The sequence below is a fragment of the Lissotriton helveticus genome, chromosome 1_1 (assembly GCF_964261635.1).
Source record: "Lissotriton helveticus chromosome 1_1, aLisHel1.1, whole genome shotgun sequence".
Classification (NCBI taxonomy): Eukaryota; Metazoa; Chordata; class Amphibia; order Caudata; family Salamandridae; genus Lissotriton; species Lissotriton helveticus.
The window spans coordinates 1417132331-1417149948 of record NC_136057.1 but is presented as its reverse complement, the minus strand read 5'-3'; the positions used below and the strand labels follow the sequence as shown (position 1 = coordinate 1417149948).

Below are 17618 nucleotides of genomic sequence, written 5' to 3'. Positions count from 1 at the left end.
CGATTTCTTAAATGCAATCGCAATTTAAGAAATTGCAAATAAATTGCGATTTCTTAAATTGCGAAAAAGCAAAAAGCTTAATGCATCCCAAAAAAGGGATTTGCATTCGCAAACGGCCGAATTTTGCGATTTGCACCGTTTGCGAATGCAAAAACCCTTGATGCATGTGCCCCTAAGAGCCTGGATTTTCACAGAATGGAATGGCTGCCCAAAAAATACACCACACCTCTGATTCCTTATACCAGAATGTTATTCATTTATATAAATATTCTGCGCCCACCCACTCATGGCTGAAATACGGTGACCTCGTCAATGGAACTGTCTACACGTCTCATACCGCTGTAAAAAAGACAATTTCCCCAAAATTCCTTACCATTGTATGTACTGGCTATTTACATCGCACCAAGTTACTGGACAGCTATGGAGCGCTTTACATCAGTGGTGTTAAGAGAAAATTTCAGATTATATTTTTCACATGTGATTTTTGCATGTATTCATTGCACATCACATATTTACAATCTGAGGCACTCAAAATCACATCACATCGTCTTGGATCAAGTGCTGAAGCCTGCAATAGATGCTGATGACTCTAAGACCCTTATGCATTGTTTGGCAGAAGGATGCTCTGGCACAGACATAGAGAATGTCCTGTCCTCCGTATTACAAGTGCATTATACATTATGACTGTTCTACTATGGCAGATGTATATCTGTGATGTATAGATAGAATATCCCATCTGCCAAACTGTAAATGAGGCTCTAAGTTCTAGAGTCAGCAACCTAAGCACTAGCCCACACCCCTGATGAAGACGCCCACAAGACTTTACTCTCTGGCATTTGGTTAAAATTAGATCCAAACATGGCCCAGTGGCCTGTAGTGTAGTCCTAGATATACTAGCAGTTCACAAGGAACTTATGTGCATGTCCCATCCCTGTGTCAATCTCTTGAGTAGGGAAGTATCTGGGTTTAAGAAAAATACAAATATTGGACCCACACTCGACCAATGTTGGCTGAGGAAAGCAAGCAAACATAACTAACCAAAACATAAACATCAATATATTTTTCTTCTCAGACTCTCTCTGTCCCTCACACTTTCCTCAAAACAAACCTCAGAGCCTAACTCCTCCTCGATTGTCATTGAATTAGTGACCAACATTTTGGGTAGGAAAATGTTTCTTTACTCTTTCTTTCTTTACTCACTTAAATATACGATAGTATTGTCAAACACTCGATCCAATTACAAGTCGAATTATCACAGGCAGCCTCATTCAATCCAGCCATTCAGAGAGCAGGGAAGGTTACACATACCGTCAACCAACCTTACATCATTTTGGAACAGCAGCTGATGACATCACTCACCAAGAAACACACCCATATGGCCCAAATGTATAGGCTGCATATGTACGCTAAGGCCACCAGGTGGTGATCATATCCCTGTGCAGAAACCGTAGTTTTTACTTCAGTGTGACAGGGTGGCCACTGCCTTATTTTGCAAGCATTTGTTTTATACAGATCCTTTTGAACTTTCAAGCATTGTTTGTAACTATTTTACAAAAGCATGGAAGAGCTCAGACTCCTTTAACTCTAGTTTTCACAAAATCGAAAACTGTTTAACAAATGACATTAACAAAACTGAATTAATCGTATGCATTCCTCGCTCCCTTCAGAACTCATGTCAATATTGCTGTATTGTATCCGTCTTAACCACATCGATGCTGATGATGGAACCGCTCTGTCATCAGCCGCGGTGGCGCTGTGCTGATGACGGAGCGGTTCTGTCATGGCCCGCCCGACGCGCCTGCGTGGCGCGTTCTATTAAATGGGCGGGGCCATGACGGAACCGCTCCGTCATCAGCACAGCTCACCCGAGGCTGGTGACGGAGCAGTTCCGTCACCAGCGTGTGAGCACCGCATGGCCCCCCCGCCCCCTTAGCTCTGCGGCGAAATAGCCGCCGCAGCTAAGGTGTTAATTAATCTGACACACTCGCTCTTTGTAATTGCAGAAAATATTTTAGTAGTGTCTGCATTAGAAAATGATCACTGTTGTAAAAGACATTTGTAATTGACCAGTATTGCTTTCCAGCCTGCTTTGTTCTGGTAACTCTATCTAGAAAACATATGTAAAAAAAGAGTGAGCAAAAGTTCTACATTGAGTCCACATGGATATAGCGTTTGTATTTATGAGATCCACCCCCTGTATTTTACAGGGTTACAGTCTCACCTAAAATTGCCTTTAATTCCTCTGTTCTCTTATAGGTGTTCTGGCCACCTCTACGGAACCTTTTCATTCCGGTCTTCTTGAACTGCTGGCTGGCCAAGCATGCCTTGGAGAACATGATTGTGAGTAGGAACAGGTTGTGGGGGAGAAGTGTGGGCGGGATCCCAGCTAATATGAAGTTAAGGAAGGTATTTTGCAAATATCTAATTAAATTTGTTCAACCATCTTGGGTGATTACTTGCTCTCAAACCCCCATTATGCAGGCTAGCACAGTATCCATGTCTGGAAGTACTAAAACATATATAAGTGTAGTCTTCCTTGTACACTGCAGAGTCTTAGTTTAGTTTAGTTTATTAGTCAATTAAAACCATAAACAAAATCACACAGTTAAAAAGTATGTAATGAATAAAAAATAAAACGGATGTAAAGCAGATATGTCATACAGCTAGTACAACCTCGACTCTTCACGCTACATACCGTTTGCTTTCTTCAACTTTCCTTCCTGGAAATTTTAGTCAGGATACCAACACTTATCTATGTTAGATAAAAAGTGACTAAACAGAAATCATTTGTTACCCTAGCTTTTTGCTCATATAACTAAAATGTCTCTTAAGTACAATAATATATATAATTAAAAAGCCTGTAAGCGGTGCTAAAAAAGGTATGAATACGGTGCCAGATGAACTGTGAAACCCACTATTAAAAACAATTATACAAATATTCACATCTTTAAAAATACAGAAATAAATAAAGTAGTTATCTGAGTCTAATGGGATAGGGAATCACTAGTTTCAGTCCCTAGCAGGCCGTCCTTCACAGTTACTGTGCATGCTTGGTTAAAGTTAACGGTTTCCGAATTATCACAATGTGGGATTACATTCAGGGACCACCTCCAGATTACACATCACATATCCTATTAGCTGATCATTTTCTTAAAACAGATCAATAACTGAGTCAGTCTAATGTTCAGCATGGTGTTGATTGGGTCCATGGACTCCACGAGTGCATGCCTGCAGGACCTAATACCCCGTTCAAGGAACTCCTGTCTTAATAGAACTCTTCGTTGAACCATCAACGAGGGACAAACACAGACGATGTGAAGCAGAGATACAGCCCCCTGATGGCATAGACGGCAAGACTGGTCTTCACTTTGACCGGACATCCTCCATTTTGGCATGAGGTCTAACGTGGATATTTCTCCAAATCTTAGGGCCAAAAAGACTGTTTAATCTTCCGGTGGTAAAGCGCAGCTAGCAGGGCTGATTCCCTTAAAGTGGAATATGATTTCAACACCAGCCACATGTGGCGATGTTTTGACAAGGTATCTTTGTCTGCCATCCAACTCTGCAATTTTGTAGATTTATTTACGTGCTTCTTAAAGATTTGTCCAGAGACATTAGAGTTTCAAAGGTCACCCACTGCAGAGTCTCTGTATTTTGTCCTGTAATAGGACATTTGTGTGTCGGTATTTGTGTGGTAGAAACCTATCTGTGAAACAACTGATAGTTGAAGCACAACTTGAGCAAGATAAGCATATAATTAACTCAACAATTACTTAGCTAGACTTGCCTTCCAATAAAGTGCTAAGTTCGATGTGGTGGATACAATATTTTGCTATGCTGTCCATCCATGGCAAAAGAAGTTAAGGGGGGTGTAAAAATATAGGGGTTGTAAAATGTCCGATGTTTTTCTCCCATAGGAAATTTTGCCAACAGAGTAAAAGAGATTGATCAGATATGTACCAAACTTGGCATGAAAATAGAACTTTACTCCGTAAGCATGATATTTTGATTTGGTGTAAATCCTTTCAGTAGTTTTTTAAACATTCACATTTTATAGAGGTGGGATTTAAAGGGTTAACATTTTTGTTTCTCTTTTTTTTTTTTTAAACTCTTCTTATTAACAGCATAACCAGCAGTACATCAGTGATCTAAGTGATATAAGTGATATTTTGACCAATTTGTTTACATTTTAACTTATCTTTAGTTATCTGAGAGAATATTACCATAAGGATACAATACCCATCTCACTCATGTGGCACTTCCTCAAAGCCCTCGAAATACCCGCCACTGTTCCCAGATTTTCTCGCATTTTATAGGACATCCTCTATTCTGGTATATTGTACACTCCGCTCGCCAACACCAATCCATATCCGCTTGCCAGTCTCTCACTCTTAGGAGTGCCTTATTCCCCAGCACCTTTTGTATTTCTTGTCAGTTGAAAAGCCATTTGGTAATGTGCCTATAACTTTGACACCATTTAAAGAAGACGATCGATATATTTGAATTTGTGCATATCCATAAATCCATAAAGGTGGAAGCATTTAGAAAATGGGGGGGGGGGGCAAAGTGTTCATTTGCTAATATGCATGACACTGTGTGATGAATCCACACAACATTTGGCTGAGGCAAGGAAGGGTTAGTTTTCCATTGGTTTCTAAAGTGTTCAGTCAAGCTATAAAGGGGGACCATAATAAAGGGTAGAGTTAATCATATTTTCACATGCTTATAGCTTTGGCAGTTTTTGACTAATCTGTGTCAAGTGTGGCAAACTGTTAGCAAGTGATACCCAGTGCAGACATATCAGGTTTTGTGATGATCCAAAGAGGAGATTCAACAATCTATTAGATTTACCAATAGCCTGGGCACCATTTTATGGATCTACACAAACTTTGACAGAGACTTAACACATTTACCCTTCTTTTAAAGTTTCATTGGGTTACTTAAAATGCAGAGGAATGCAAAAAATGTAAATTTGCTAACAACATTGGCACAGTGTGACGAGTCTGCTCAAAAGTTGGCAGATGCCAGGAAGGTTTTTTCTGATTGGGATTTCATCTTTGTGCCAATCCTTCAAGTGGAGACAAAGTTAAATGGGGGTGGGGAATAAAGAACATTTGCAGTTGCTTGTAATATTATCACTGTATGACAACCCTGCATCAAATGTGGCTGTTAGAAAGTTACACCCAGTGCAGGTTTTCTAGCTATTGTGCAGATCCAGTGGAGAGGAGGGTAATTAAACAGAGGTTCAACACATTTTTGGTTTAATAATAACGTTGGCACGTCTGATGGATCTGTACGGAGTTTTGTAGAGATTCACCATTGTTTAATCTACTCTTTGTTTTCATAATTTCCATCAAAGGGGGTGCATTAAGTTTTCATCTGCTAATAAATTTGTAATTGTTTGATAAATCTACAAACCATTTAGCATTTTTAACTTACTGTTGGCTATGTCATTCAATGAGCAGATGCATCAGGTAGAGATGAAGATAAGTGGTAGGACAATTAAAGTTTCATTCACTAATCTGTGTGGCATTGTTCAATTTATTTGCATGAAAACCAGAAGCTAGCAAATTAATCAGAGTCCAAGGTCAGACAAGCCCTGAAACCAACTCACACTGCCCACAGTTGAAGGTGGATGGGCACAGGGCCTGACCGAAGGCTGTTCCCAGCAAAAAATGCGTACATGGCAGACCACACGCAGTTGGGGTTAGGCAGCCATGGAAGGATGGGCACATTGCCTGGCCAACAAGCAGCCCGCCACTTCTGTGGAACCCAAAGGCCGTGCACAGTGTGGGTTTAGCGGCCATGGCAGGTTGGGAGCAGGGCCTGGCCACAGGACCTGCTGCACACAGCCAAAGGGCATGAGCATGGGGGTTGAAAATTGGTCAATCATAACAAAACAATCAAATTCACTAAAAAATATAAAGTTAATTATGGTTCTGGCTCAAAATTGTCAACTCACTGAAATTCACCAGTTATGGTTAGCAACTCACATCATAACTTGCTCCGGCTGCCATGCTCCAAACACAAATTTGGCAAATGAACAGAAACAAACTAAAGACTGATCAAGAGAACAATGTGGCAGCATAATGCGTCACACAGGATTATGGCGTGTTGCTATCCCAAACTGGCAAATTTCAAAGGTTTGACACATTTGAGTCAGATCCATAAGTCACTTTGGAACTTTTTTTCAGTGAATATGTATTTTTGGTTGAACTATAAAGGATTAATTTTTTTCTTTTTTATTTCTGAACCAGCGGAAGAGTTGCCTATCCAAAATGCCACACATGTACAAACACCACTTAGCTACTTTAAAAAAATGCTAATACCTCAAAAACTACTGAACAGAGTTATACCAAACTAACAAAAGCACTCTTTTTAGTGTAGTCATGGTTCAGGCACACATTTGATTGATAGGAAGTTTTTGATTGTCCTATAACTTTTAACTTTGGGGATGAATTTACACAAAATGTGGCAATCACTTGATGTAGTCAGCTAAGCACCTTCATGCCAATATTCATCCAGATCCATGTGGAGGAAAAATATTCAAGGGAGAAGGATGGAAAAAAAAGATTTTCCCATTTTAACTCCTACGGGAATTCCTGCTTGCAACTACAGCACAGTGCGCTAAAAGAATTTAAACCAAACTTAGGGTGGACGTAACACTTTCGTTAGAAAATGCCCTTTTGGTGTAAATCGATTCAGTAGTTTTTGAGACATGAGAGTTTAAAAAAGTTGCTGAGTGGACTTTAAAGGGTTAACACTTTGTATAAGTGTGCCGTTTGAAAGGAATCTACTTGGACAAGTGAGACTTAGCTTATGTTGTCCCTTTTGGATCTGCACCTTCAAAGTAGGAATGGCAGGATCCGAGTGATCGAAGTGGCTGCCTCAAGAGAAAAATTTCTCTTGCAGCAGCCATTTTAGGATGCGGGACATGGTCCTCATTCCATAGAAAATAATTAAAATGCTGTATAATGGGTTAGGGTAGGTACACTCACACACTTAAGCCATAGTAGAAGGACCCTCAAGGAAGCTTGGAATACATAAAAAAAAGCTACCTAGCCATAGAATCTGCAGCACCCTTTTGGGGTTTGCTGATCCCCTGGTATCTAAAATCACATTCTGGGGTCCGCAGTATCCACTGACAGCGAGGAGCTTTAGAAGGAAAATGGAGACCTATGGGGTGGCCTCCACTCAAAGCCAATTCACAACAAAAGAGCCCCACTCTCCTATCAAAATATCAAATATATACCATATGGATCCTTTAAAGACTTCTAAAATAAGGGCCTGTGCCATTGCATTGGGCGTTATTCAATCTGGGGGTTGAACCGACCAGCTTAACCTGTCATCATCGGCACCCTGCTATGCTTGCAGGAAGAAGTCACCATTCCTAGATATACTATGGAGTGTATTGCAAGAGTTTATAAACTAATACATATCAGGTACTAAAAAAATCTGAGACGTCACTCTTCACTAAGTCAAAAAATGACACAGAAGGCATATTGAAAATGTGTTCTAAGGGACACCAATTTTTTTTATGTACAAGCCTTGGGTGCATGGTTAAAAACAACTGACATGCTAAGACCACAAAGTAATGAGTGGCCTAAACATTGTAAGGGTTAGAACGAAGTTATAGTTAGGATTAGCTACCATAGGAAATCCGCAACATTCTATTGGGAATAACTTTGGCGCCGGTTAGGGAATTTGCGTGTAATTTTTGAAAATTTTGGCCAGCTCTGCTCCGCTCCTTCCCTGGAAGTTTGAAGGGGATTCGTGGAGTGGGGGCTGAGAAAAAAGGGGGGTCCCATAACGTGTTTTCCCCATGTTAATTTCCATAGGACGGTCTGACGAGTCTACAGCCCAAACCACTGAACGGAATTACGCCAAACTTGGCAAAATTGTAGGGACTGGTACGCAGATGTGCCTTTGCTATGTTTGCTGAAAATTGCTCCAGTGTTTTTTTTTTAAATTAACTTCAAAAACACATATATATCTATAGGCGCACTCCGAGCGCTCACCGGTACGCGTACCGGGGAGCGCACCCGGCGCGCTACGGGAGTGCGGGAGCGGAAAGCTGATTGGCTGTCAGGTGTCTGTCAACATTCTAAACAGTCCGGAGAGTCCGCCATCTTGTGTCTCGGTAGATCGAGACACAAGAGGTGAAAAAGAAAAGGGGAAATAATTAAAAGGGGGCAGGGTAGACATTCCCTGACCCCCTAGGTTTTCTGAGGGGGGCCTAGAAGGACCCTGAAGGGCAAACAAACTTTTTTTTTTTTTTTCACGCGGGGTAAGCGCTGGGTGCGCTCCCGGGTGCGCTCTCCGGTACGCGCACCCTGAGCGTACCACAGGGAAAAACAGTGTAAAAAAATAGAGTAAAAAAATAAAGTAGAGTGTTTAGAGGAAAGTAATGCATTGCTGGAGTGTGTCACAAAAATGATGCAACTCCAGCAATGCATCCTTTCACATGGGGCCAGTCCCATGTGAAAGGGCCTGCGTCAGTCTTACGCCTGCTGTGAAGCAGGCGCAAGATTTGGACGCAACAGCGTCGTAAAAGTGACGCAGTGAAATCTCATAGATTTCACTGCGTCACTTCTACGACCCTTCCTTATGTCAATACGCCCCCTTTGCATATATTACAGCTGTCACATGTATAATGTGGCGCAGGGGTTTACAAAGTGACGCATCTACCTAGATGCATCAGTTTGTAAATATGACTCAACAAGGTGTATTTTTTACAGCAGTGGTGCGTCACAAAAAGTGACGCACCGGTGGCGTAAAAGTGACGCATGGCGTCATAAATGAGACCTTCAGTCTTCTACTCATGCGTCATATTTAATGTATGACACATTATGTCGCAAGGAGTTACAGATACATCAGTATTTCTGACGTATCTGTAAGCGCAAAAATGATGCATTGCTAGAGTGTGTCACAAAAGTGACGCAACTCCAGTAATGCATCTTTTCACATGGGGCCAGCCCCATGTGAAAGGGCCTGCGTCAGTCTTACGCCTGCTGTGAGGCAGGCGCAAGATTTTGACGCAATGGTGTCCTAAAAGTGATGCAGTGAAATCTCATAGATTGTTGTAAAAACAGCTAACAAAAAAAAATAATCGTAGGATACAAAGTCGATATACAAATGAATTAGCTTTTAAAAAAACTATGAAATTCACTGACAAAACCATAGGTTTCACAAACATTATAGTTAGGAATTAGCTTTTAAAAAACCTTTGAAATTCACTAAAAAAAACATAGGTTTCACAATCGTTATAGTTAGGAATTAGCATTTAAAAAACCTTTGAAATTCACTGAAAAAACCCATAGGTTTCACACTCGTTATAGTTAGGAATTAGCATTTAAAAAACCTTTCAAATTCACTGAAAAAACCATAGATTTCACACCAGTTATAGTTAGCTGAACATTTTACTCATACAAAACCTTTGAAATTCCCACGTTATAGTTAGTTGGACTCACTATAACTTGCGCGCCCGCAATCCACTGCTGATGATGTCACATATTACATCATTCATGACATGGTCAGTGACATCACTGATGACATCACTGATGACATCTCAAATGACATCACTGATGACATCACTGATGACATCATCCATGTGATAATACGATGCACCTCCTCACACTCTAATCTAACTTTTGATACACCCAGTTTAAATACAAACTACCATTTTTGAAATTATTGACACACCAATACCCGTAACTACATACACACTCACTGATTCCTAGGTCTACACACATCCACTCATTCACCCATACAATCACTCATACATACAGTCACTCATCAATAGAACACTATCATATCCACTCATACACCTATACAGACACTTACATGCTGACACTCATCCACAAAGTTACTCAAACACCTAGTCAGTTATGCAAAGAATAAATCAAACTCCCATTTCCTCAACTACAAAGTTATACACACTAAACCTTACTTATTCAAACTTATACTAACACATACTTACTCTCTTTTACATTCACTGATACAAGTACATATTGATCCATACAGTCACTTACGCAATCATAGGCTCTGATGTTTAGTCATTTATATATGCCAACTCTCACATGCACTGTGTTTTACATATGTATTTACTTGGACATGGAGCACTGAGATAGCCATTCACTCACCAACACACCCATGCAGACAGTCAACCACCCATACAGCTCTTTCCACATGCACTCTTGAACCCATATACCAAGTGAATCCACTGTTCACACATATATGCACAAAGTCACACACCTCCCAGCCACCCCCACACACACTCACACACACTCACCCTCACATACAAATACTTGGGCAACCAATCAATAACCCATGTAGCCACTCATATAGCTACTGATCAACACATGCAGCAGCTTACACAACAACAGACATACTGATGCACACATTCAGACAGTTTAGTCACTAACCAATGCATTCAGTAAGACACATTTAATCACTCACTCATACAGTCAGTCACGCACCTACTAAATCCTTCATCCAGACACTCATACATACACTCATTATTCAATATGTTAAACACATTTTAACTTTAGAGGAACACACATTCACTGAATGATGTCATCAGTGATGTCATCAGTGATGTCATTTGAGATGTCATCAGTGATGTCATTAGTGATGTCACTGACCATGTCATGAATGATGTAATATGTGACATCATCAGCAGTGGATTGCGGGCGTGCGAGTTATAGTGAGTCCAACTAACTATAACGTGGGAATTTCAAAGGTTTTGTATGAGTAAAATGTTCAGCTAACTATAACTGGTGTGAAACCTATGGTTTTTTCAGTGAATTTGAAAGGTTTTTTAAATGCTAATTCCTAACTATAACGAGTGTGAAACCTATGGGTTTTTTTCAGTGAATATATATACATGTATGATAAAAGGTTAAAGTGATGTTATAGTAAGATATTGTAATAATATGTTACTTTAAATCAGAAAAAACTTTGAAATTGAATGAAAAAAATAAAGGATAAAGGGAGGCTATAGTTAGGCAAAATGTGAGTTAAAACATACTCTTTTATATGAACAAAACCACTGAGAAAATACTGCTTACCGTGAGTTGGCTTTACATTTTGTCAATCTTATTTGCCTGCTTTCTATTGAATAGTTTTCCTTGTTTCAGCCTGTTCATCTTGTGTTTGTCCCTCCCATGGAACAGCGCTTCTGGTATCTTTTATTCGCATCTTTGATTGGGAGAGTGGCTACTTCTAAGACTTGGGGAACACTTTTGCCCTAATTCAGTCTATACTCAATTGAGTTTACCTTTACAAATGGAGACTTGAAATCTCAGACCTTACTACGGACGTTACAAGGGACAGCATGCCTTCGTTATTTAGCCCAAGGTGCCATTATCTGACACAATTCAATCACATCAGTAAACCCTATATACTGGCCTTGCTCATATTCCCAGTTATATACCAAGATTAGTCCTTAAGCGGGATGCTCATACAATTGACCACTGTATTTTTTTTTTTACTTTGGGTTCCTTCACTTGGGGCTTTCTTTTCTTCCTTAAAAAATCCTTATCACTCACATATTTATAATTATTAAGACTATATATTGTCTTGTTTAAAAATAAAATTTGGTTCGGCTGAATCAAATTATACCATAAGATACTGTCTGTTCTCTTTGTATTAATGTCGATATTAATTAAGTAAAGACAAGAAGATTTCAGTAAAAAACATAAATTTAATGTTGGTATGGATTAAGTCCACACAGAAAACACTTTGATATTTGAATGTTTTTCTTTAAAAGAGTTCCATGTGAATTCTTGTTCCAAAGTTTACGTGATAGCCATGTTCACATGGACATGAGGGTCACTCTTGTTTCTGTTGAACTGTTCCTCCCATTGAACATAGCCTCTTTACCACATCTTTGGTTGGTATCTGGTTTCTTTACTCACTTAGAGGCGACCTCTTTTGTTTTTTTGTTTCAGCACTTCCTGAGAGCGCATGTGTTTTCCGGCTGTCTCCCTTATGCGCTCCCCCCCTCCATGTTGCTCTCTGTCACCCATCTGCTTCCCCACCTGCACTCATGTTGCTCTCTCTTGCCTGTGTGCTTCTCTCCCTCAGCTGAACTCTAGGTTACTTTCTTTCGCTGGTGTGTTGCTCCCTTTGCTCCCTTTTTTTCCCTCTTGTGTTGCTTCTCCCCGCCCACTGTGTTGCTTCACCCCTAACTCTTTCTCAATCCGTAGTTGCACCTCTCATACATTTACATTTTTTCAAAGCGCTTTCACTCAGTTTAAAAAAACGCTTTTGCACTTAATTTTTTTAAATTAACAGATTAATCTCGGATCTGTAAATACAGAGAAAAACAAGACCATGAACCTACAATATTTTGAGGCCATGCTGCACAGCAACCGTGATGCTGTTTAGCATTGCTAAAAAACACTGGCAAAGATAAAAGTCTCATAGGCTCTTGCCAATGCTCGTTATTACTGAGGAGACCACTAACACACCTGTTCTTCGCTTTCCATGGAGGCGTCTATTTTTTTTCAGTACTTAGAAGTTGACAACTCAGGCCTCACAGAAACGTCTAACAGCCTAAGCTACTTGAACGATTTGTGTTCTCACTCATGTGACCATGGCACCACAGTCACAGTAACCCTAGAGAAAGTTTAAGATTCCAGTCTACGTGCCTTCGGTACCACCTAACTGTCAGCTCCCCCCTTTCTTTGTAGCAACCCAACAATAACATCTTCGATCCAAGTTTGAAGGAGGTAAGTAAGGCAGGATCTCTGCTGGAACCTCCTCCAACAACTGTACATTGTAATTTGTCCAACATCAAAAGATTTACATTCAGTTATATCACAATCACGGTAAAGCCAAGGAGACCATGGCCCTTGTCTGCCTTTCTATTAAAGAAACATTGCTTTGGTTTGGTCAATATACATGAATAATACAACATTTATTGAAGAACTCCATTTATTTAAAGGAGTACTTTCTTTCAAGGATGATCAAGGGGGTATGTGTATGGGTACCGGGAGGCGTGCTTGTAAATGCACTTTGATCTTCCTTTTTCTTTACAGGGGCAGTATTCTTGCCTAATCAGATCTTAAGGCACCATTGACTGGAGCCGGGCAAGGTTCCCTCTCATTAACAGACTTTCCAGGCACCGTCTTTCACAAAGTATTGCTTTCCTTCCCACGATCTCCTGGCGAAGAGCTGATATCACACTGTGAAACAAAAAGTGAGCTAGAAAGAAACCCTTGCACAGGGTGCGCTTCTAGATCTGCATAGACGATGGCCATTCCTGGGTGTGAAACCTCACCAGGACTCCGGCAGTGGCCTCAGAAGCACTGTGTTTTGGTATGGGAGAAGGGAGGTGGTGAGTAGAAGTGCCACATGCTGTGATTGGCACAAAGTCCCGCCTCTCCAAGACTCCAACCCCCCGCATGGTGAAAGTTTTCAGAAGTTGGTAGGTCTGCGATAAGCATTCGCTACCTTAAGATCCATGTGTTCACTCCCGAAAACCTCTCTTAGGTGCCACCGCACATGACACAAAAAGTTTTCTGTGCCCTTCTTTGATGATGATGGAGCGTCGCAAAAAATCAACGCTTTTAATCCAGCAGTCATGGCCGAGTCTCCGCACTGCAGTTTCTCATTTTTGAAGTTTCCCCGCGTCTACGGAGGCTTTTTGTGAATCGGGCCAACAATCAATCAATCAATCAATCATAACATTTGTATAGCGTGCTACTCACCCGGAAGGGTCTCAAGGCGCTTGGGGGAAAGGGTCCGCTACTGCTCGAACAGCCAGGTCTTGAGTTGTCTCCTGAAGGCGAGATGGTCCTGGGTCAGTCGAAGGTGGATGGGGAGGGAGTTCCAAGTTTTGGCCGCCAGGTAGGAGAAGGAGCTTCCTCCGGCGGTGGCGATGCGGATGCGTGGAACGGCGGCGAGGGCGTGGTTGGTCGATCGTAGCTGGCGGGTGGGAGTGTAGAAGGTCAGGCGGTCGTTGAGGTACTTGGGGCCCAGGTCGTGGAGAGACTTGTGTGCGTGGGTGAGGAGCCTGAACGTGATCCTCTTGTTGACGGGGAGCCAGTGCAGGTCCCTCAGGTGGCCGGAGATGTGGCAGCGACGGGGGATGTTCAGGATGAGTCGGGCGGCGGCGTTCTGGATGCGTTGGAGTCTTCTCTGAAGCTTGGCTGTGGTTCCGGCGTAGAGGGTGTTTCCGTAGTCCAGTCGGCTGGTGACGAGTGCCTGGGTGACCGTCTTCCTGGTTTCGGTCGGGATCCATCGGAAGATCATGCGGAGCATGCGTAGGGTGTGAAAGCAGGATGAAGAGACGGCGTTGACTTGTCTGGTCATCGAGAGGGAGGAGTCCAGGATGAAGCCCAGGTTGCGTGCGTTGTCTGTTGGCTTGGGAGCGGTGCCCAGGGCGGGGGGCCACCAGGAGTCGTCCCAGGCGGAGGGCGATGGTCCCAGGATGAGGACTTCCGTCTTGTCTGAGTTCAGTTTCAGGCGGCTGGTCTTCATCCACTCGGCGACGTCTTTCATCCCTTCGTGTAGGCTGGTTCTGGCGGTGTCTGGGTCCCTGGTGAGGGAGAGGATCAGCTGGGTGTCGTCGGCGTAGGAGATGATGTTGAGGTTGTGTTGCCGTGCGATGGCTGCAAGAGGTCTCATGTAGACGTTGAAGAGGGTGGGGCTGAGTGATGATCTTTGTGGTACGCCGCAGATGACTTCGGTGGCCTCGGATCGAAACGGGGGGAGGCGAACTCTCTGTGTTCTTCCGGCGAGGAACGAGATGATCCACTCCAGTGCCTTCTCTTTGATGCCGATGTTGCTGAGGCGTTGAACTAGGGTGCGGTGGCAGACTGTGTTGAACGCTGCGGAGAGGTCCAGGAGGATGAGTGCCGCTGTTTCCCCGTTGTCGAGCAGGGCTCGGATGTCGTCGGTGGCTGCGATCAGGGCGGTCTCGGTGCTGTGGTTGGCTCTGAAACCGGACTGCGAGGGGTCGAGGGATCCGTTCGTCTCGAGGAAGGCGGCCAGCTGTCTGTTGACGATCTTCTCGATGACTTTGGCAGGAAAAGGGAGGAGCGAGATGGGGCCGAAGTTCTTGAGGTCGGTGGGGTCCGCTGTTGGTTTCTTCAGTAGGGCGCTGAGCTCGACGTGCTTCCAACTCTCCGGGAAGGTGGCGGTGTTGAAGGAGGAGTTGATGATGTTCCGGAGTTGGGGTGCGATAGTGGAGTCGGCCTTGTTGAAGACGTGGTGGGGGCACGGGTCGGTCGGAGATCCGGAGTGGATGGTGTTCATCGTGCGGGCGGTGTCTTCGGTGGTCACTGTGGTCCAGGTGCGGAGGGCGGTGGTGGGAGGCGTTGGTTCGACGGTTGGGTGCGTGGATGTTGCGCCAAAGCTGTTGTGGATGTCAGCGATCTTGCGGTGGAAGAACGAGGCGAGAGAGTCGCAGAGATCTTGTGAAGGAGTGATGTTGTTGTTGCCGGTGCTGGGGTTGGAGAACTCCTTGACGATGCTGAAGAGTTCCTTGCTGTCGTGGGCGTTGTTGTCCAGTCGGTCCTTTAGTGATTTCTTCTTGGTGGTGCGGATAAACTGGTGGTGCTTTCGGGTGGCTTGTTTGAGGGCGGTCATGTTGTCAGTGGTCTTGTCGAGGCGCCAGGCTTTCTCAAGGGTGTGGCAGTTCTTCTTGGAGTCCTTGAGTTCGTCGGTGAACCAGGAGGCCTTCTTGCTTCTGGGCCTGCTGGGAGGGTTCTTCAGTGGAGCGAGGTCGTCAGCGCAGGCGGTCAGCCCCTGTGTGAAGTTGCGGGCTGCTTCGTTGGGGTCCGTTGTGTTGGCGGGTGGGCTCTAGCTGAGGGAGGTGGTGAGCTGGTCGGCGGTGATCTTGCTCCAATTCCTGTGAGGTACCTGTTGCGGGTGGTGGTGGGTCGTGGTTCTTTTGAAGCTGAAGTAGACGCAGCTGTGGTCGGTCCAGTGGAGTCCGGTGGCGTGGCTGAAGGTGATGTACTTGCTGGAAGAGAAGATGGGATCAAGCGTGTGGCCGGCGTAGTGGGTGGGGGTGTTGACCAGTTGCTTGAGTCCGAGGTTAGCGAGGTTTTTCAGCAGAGCGGCGGTGTTGCAGTCCTTGTTGTTCTCCAGGTGGAAGTTGAGGTCCCCTAGGAGGATGTAGTCGGCGGAGGGGAGGGCGTGTGGGCTGATGAAGTCGGCGATGTCTTCGCTGAATTGTGTGCGTGGTCCCGGGGGTCTGTAGATGAGGGTGCCTCTGAGGGTCGTCTTAGGGTCGGTGTGTATCTGGAAGTGGAGGTGTTCCGCGGTGGCGAGGGTGTCGTTGGCGTCGGTCGTGATGCGGATGGTGTTCTTGTGGACGATGGCGATGCCTCCTCCTGTCTGGTTGACGCGGTCCCTCCTGATGATCTTGTATCCGTCCGGTATGGCGATGGCGATGTCGGGGGCTGAGGAGACGTTCATCCAGGTTTCCGTGAGGAGGGCGATGTCAGGTGATGTTGAGTCGAGGAGGTTCCAGAGTTCCACGGCGTGTCTGTGGACGGAGCGGGTGTTGAGCAGGATGCACTTCAGGTGGTTGCTGCTGGTGTTTGGTTTGGCGGGAGCGGTGCCGGTTCGGAGACAGGTGAACTTGCAGCTTTTGCAGGTGAAGGGTCCGTGGATGCGTTTCGGGGTGGCCCGGCAGCAGGCGGGGTTCCGGCCGGCATTGAGTGCGTTGAGGGCGGCGGCGTCGTAGGTCTGTCGGGTCGTCTTGCAACGGCGAGGGCCAGGGGTCCTGGCGATGGGCGCGGGCCAGGCGCGGACGGGCGCAGACGGGCTTGCTTTAAGTGCTGGGGCCTCTGAGTGTGCTTGAAGGGTTGGTCACTGTGGTTTCCTGGATGTCCTGGCGAGAGTTGAAGGGCTTGATATGTGTGGCCTACCCTGGGGTCTAAAGATGGGTCAACCAGCAAGTTAAAAGGGAGAGCCAAGGGTCTTGCTTGACTCTGAGAGACGAAGCTCCAGCGAAGCCATCAATTTATTTGGCATGTAAATCATGCAAAAACATCATGTGCAAGTATAACAAACACTCTTCAAAATTAAAACTACTGTATTTCTTCAACATACGGACGTTTTCCACTTTAGTACTTTAGATTGTATCATCAAATCAAGTGACATTTATCAGAAGTAGCAGTTTATAATCGTGGAAACATTCACGATTCCACCCCTGCCCAGACGATGATATAAGGCTGTCATGTGCCCCTTTGCACAGACAAGATTGTCATGAAAGATGCAACAACATTAGAGGCAATTAAACTGGTTATAATATAGCACACACCCTGAGCTGAATGACTTCAAATGTGACGCCCAAGGAGAAGTCAAGAACTTGCCACACATTAAATGAAGCTGACTCACTACAAAATTGAGGGAAGGCTGTGCACACTGTTTTTAGGTCTGGCATTAGCCAAGGTCTTTTGATGTTACTAAAATGATACGTATAATACTTCTATGCAGAGGCTTTCAGCCAGTCATTTTCATCCATTGATGTTTTGTTGGGTCATTCACATTTGAATTCCGCCCACTACAGCATGCAGCGTTAGGAAAAGGCCAGCCCACTTCAGCTGTTGGCTGACGTCACTGCGAGTAATGGCACTATCCCCTTTCGACAATTCGAG

At 44.2% G+C, this 17618-nt stretch overlaps 1 protein-coding gene across 1 annotated transcript in view; it reads left to right on the top strand.

The window, feature by feature from the left end:
- LOC144764134 (potassium channel subfamily T member 2-like) overlaps positions 1–17618 on the top strand; it is a gene marked incomplete at its 5' end in the record, with an annotated part of 1271238 nt that overhangs the window by 663628 nt on the left and 589992 nt on the right. The window contains one exon of the mRNA XM_078650285.1: positions 2257–2340. Within this exon, the coding sequence (XP_078506411.1) occupies positions 2257–2340 (84 nt within the window). The remainder of the gene's footprint in view (positions 1–2256; positions 2341–17618) is intronic.